At 35.3% G+C, this 3401-nt stretch overlaps 1 protein-coding gene across 1 annotated transcript; it reads right to left on the bottom strand.

Moving 5' to 3' along the window:
* Window positions 1-287: 287 nt before the first annotated feature.
* On the bottom strand, window positions 288-2872 carry LOC121966230 (triokinase/FMN cyclase-like; the record flags this gene model as incomplete). Its single annotated transcript, XM_042516336.1, has 4 exons — window positions 2690-2872; window positions 1520-1709; window positions 1327-1431; window positions 288-475 (listed from the first exon to the last, which is right to left on the bottom strand). Coding segments are annotated over exons 1-4 (489 nt in total), but the record flags the coding sequence as incomplete, so codon positions are not given.
* Between the last annotated feature and the right edge of the window lie 529 nt (window positions 2873-3401).

Below are 3401 nucleotides of genomic sequence, written 5' to 3'. Positions count from 1 at the left end.
GTGTAAACTAATAAATAGAATAAATAAATACATAAACAAATAAGGGTATATATAAATATCAGATTAAGAAAGAAATAAATACAAAGTAGAAATAAATGCTGAAACATGTAAAGACAATGAACAAATGTTGAATAAAGTTTGAAAATAAAAAAGATAAATTCATAAATGATTAGATAAAAGGTGAGAATAAAACAGGACATAAATAAACAAGTAAATGATGCTTTAGCAGCAACACTATTGTTATCCTTTTGTTTATTTTTACTTTTCTTCTTTTCGTTGTTGTTTACCTTGTGTATGAAGATGGTGCCACACAAGCCTCTCCTCCCAGCCTTACTGGGTTGGTCGAAGGCGCAGTCCTCAGCAACTATCACCATGTCAACAGCGACGCCGTGGTTACGGGCCTGCTCTGCAGCCAGACCAAAGTTGAGGCGGTCTCCGGTGTAGTTCTTCACAATGAGAAGGACTCCGGACGCTCCTGTGGAGGAGGGAGGGACTATATACTTCAATAAAATGTTATTTAATCAACTTTCACAGTCGTCTGCCATTTAGGGTGTTTTTGCAACAGTCATTCCCTTTGACAGAGTCACATTTGCACCACATTGTACTGTGCAAGTATTTACATTCACAACCAGCTCTCAGAAAACCAAATAATGCAAACTTCTGCTCAGCGGTGGAAGAAGTATTCTGATCTTTTACGTAAAAACACTGATACCACACTGTAAAATACTCTGAAACAAGTGAAAGTCCTGCAAATGTTACTGAAGTAAAGGTATGTATGTATTTTAGGAAAAACAACTGAGGAGAATTAACAATAAAAATACCAAATGCATTAAAATCTTTTAGAAAAACAAACAGAAAAAACACCCCTAAAACTTAAAATGTACAAAAAGAAAACAGAATCTTAAAAACACAATATTATCGGAGAGAAAACACTAAAAAATGAGATTTAAAAACAATCAAAAAAAGCACCACCAAAACAAAAAAATAAAAACAAACAAAAAAAGCAGATTAGTCAAAATTATTGAAAAAAACCCCTCATCTAAATCAAAATTATTTAAATTAAAAAAAAAACAACCCATAAATATCGGTGATTGATTTTCTGTTGATCAATTGATTGATTAATCAACTATTCAACAAAAAATCCTATTTTATAAACTCTTCTGGTGTTTTTTTATGCAAAAACCTAAAGCATTCAGTAAGCATAAAGGATTAAAAGTATAAAGCAAAATAAAAATAAAATTCTCAAGTAAACTATAAGTGCCTCAAATATGTACTTAGGTACAGTACTTGAGTAAAGTACTTAGTTACACTCCTGGTGTGGATTACCTGCGTGGTGTAAGCGGAGAACAGCAGCCAGGATGCTGGCAGGAGGTGGAGAAGCAAACACTCCCCCTGCTACAGCTGCTGACAGCATCCCTGCACCCAGATAACCTGCAGGCCCACAGACAACACGGAGTTAATGTGAAAAATACAACCTGACATGATTAAAGTACTTCATTTTCCAATATTAAGGTTGTACCCCCGTGCGCCGGCTCGTGTCCCGACCCTCCTCCGGACAGCAGGGCCACTTTCCCCCTCAGGTTGTCGAGGTCGGACCGAAGCACGACTCTGTGGCCCTTCAGCAGCGAGAGGCCCCCACTGGCCCTCACGAGGCCGCAGAGAGCCTCGTCCACACAGCTGTCCACTGAGTTTATCAACTTCTGTTTGGGCTTTGAGAGAGAAACACGCAGCTTTGTAAAAAAATTCCAGAAAACTTTTTGCAGAAAAAATGTGGGCGATTTTTTTTCTTCATTTTTTGCAATTTTTAAAGATTTTTTTCTTTTTTTTTAAAAAGTGATTTTTAAATAAGACGTGCCTTCCAAATATGAAGGCCTTTTTTTTAATTATTAAATTTTTGCTGATTTACAAAGAAACAAAATTGTGAATTATTTTTACCTAAATAATGTTGGTGATTTTTTGGTGAGAAAACATGGCTTTAAAAAAAAACAATACACTTTTCATCACAGCCACAAACTGTAAAAACAGAAATTATCATTTGATTTTTAAATCTTCAAAGATCCCCAACCACAAGTTTTATTACATTTACAGTTTTATCAATTTATCACAGCCACATACTGTAAAAATCATGTTTTATTGTACAAATTTGTGAAACAAAATTCCACGACTTCTCCAAAATTTTCTGAGTATATTTATTTTTCCAAAACTTTTCCAGTCAAGGAAATTTGTTTTTTGGGAAATTCCATTTTAAGACCACAGGAACCCTGAATTTACCTCGTCCTACCCTCTATCTTGTACTAACCATCCATCAACCCATAGTGGCATTAACACATACTATAATGAGTACTTTTATCTTCGACGCATATGTACAGGTAATTTTTGCTGAAGTTAAATGTGAGTACTTTAAATTTGGTCAGAAGTGACAGTAAAATCAAAGTTTACAGAAGCAGCACAATAAACTTTTATGTGCACCATTACCAAACTATAAAAAGCAGGATTTTACAGCTTCAGTTCCGATGTCCCTGCATGGACTCTGGTCCCCGTGAGTCACAAGTGTGCAGAGCAAAGCTAACTGCAGCAGGCTGAAAACACTCCCGTCATGCTCCCTGTCAGCGCGAGCTCACCGTCAGAGTCCCTGCTCACTGCCCCCCTTCACCGGTGTTATTTCACTTCTGTTAAAATGATTATTTACCTCCATTTTTAACGTAGCTCCGTCTTTTCCCGTCTAACAGCAGACTGAACTCTACCTGCCGTATTCAGCAAGAATGGCACCGGATGTAATGATAAGCTGCCTACAAAATAAAAGCGTTTGATTTATCTAATTTCTTTTTCATGGATATATTGTTTTTTTAAATACTCGTCACCTCTTATTTGAGCGCGCTTAAAAGTGTTGTTGAGTTTATTATACACCGAATAATACCGTTCAACACTTCAATTATGTTTGTAGTCTGATATGACGTGGAAATTTTGACTATTTTAGGCGTCCATAGCAATCTAAAATACTGTTTATTAAGAAGTACTCATTTGAAGACACTGGGACTTTGTTATTGTATTAATTCAGCATTTCACACAGGCTAATTAGATATCATTATTATTATTATTATTATTGTTGTTGTTGTTGTTGTTGTTTTTATCAGTACTACAAAATAATAATAATTTAGAAATGCCCTAAAATCATATAAATGTCTTAATATCATAGAAACCACCTAACATTTGGAAATGTCCTAAAATCTTTAAAATGTTCAACAGTCCTACGTGCTAAAACCCCAGAATATCCTAAAATCATTATAATGCCCTAAAATCCTAGAAACATACTAAATCCTGGGCATGTCTTAAAATGCTAAAAACATACTTCAAATCCTAGTCCTAAATCCTAGAACTGTGCTAAAATCGTAACAATGTCC

Source organism: Plectropomus leopardus, unplaced genomic scaffold, assembly GCF_008729295.1.
Source record: "Plectropomus leopardus isolate mb unplaced genomic scaffold, YSFRI_Pleo_2.0 unplaced_scaffold23635, whole genome shotgun sequence".
In the NCBI taxonomy this organism is placed as follows: domain Eukaryota; kingdom Metazoa; phylum Chordata; class Actinopteri; order Perciformes; family Serranidae; genus Plectropomus; species Plectropomus leopardus.
Note: the sequence above shows the minus strand (reverse complement) of the source record. Positions and strands in the feature narration are given on the sequence as shown.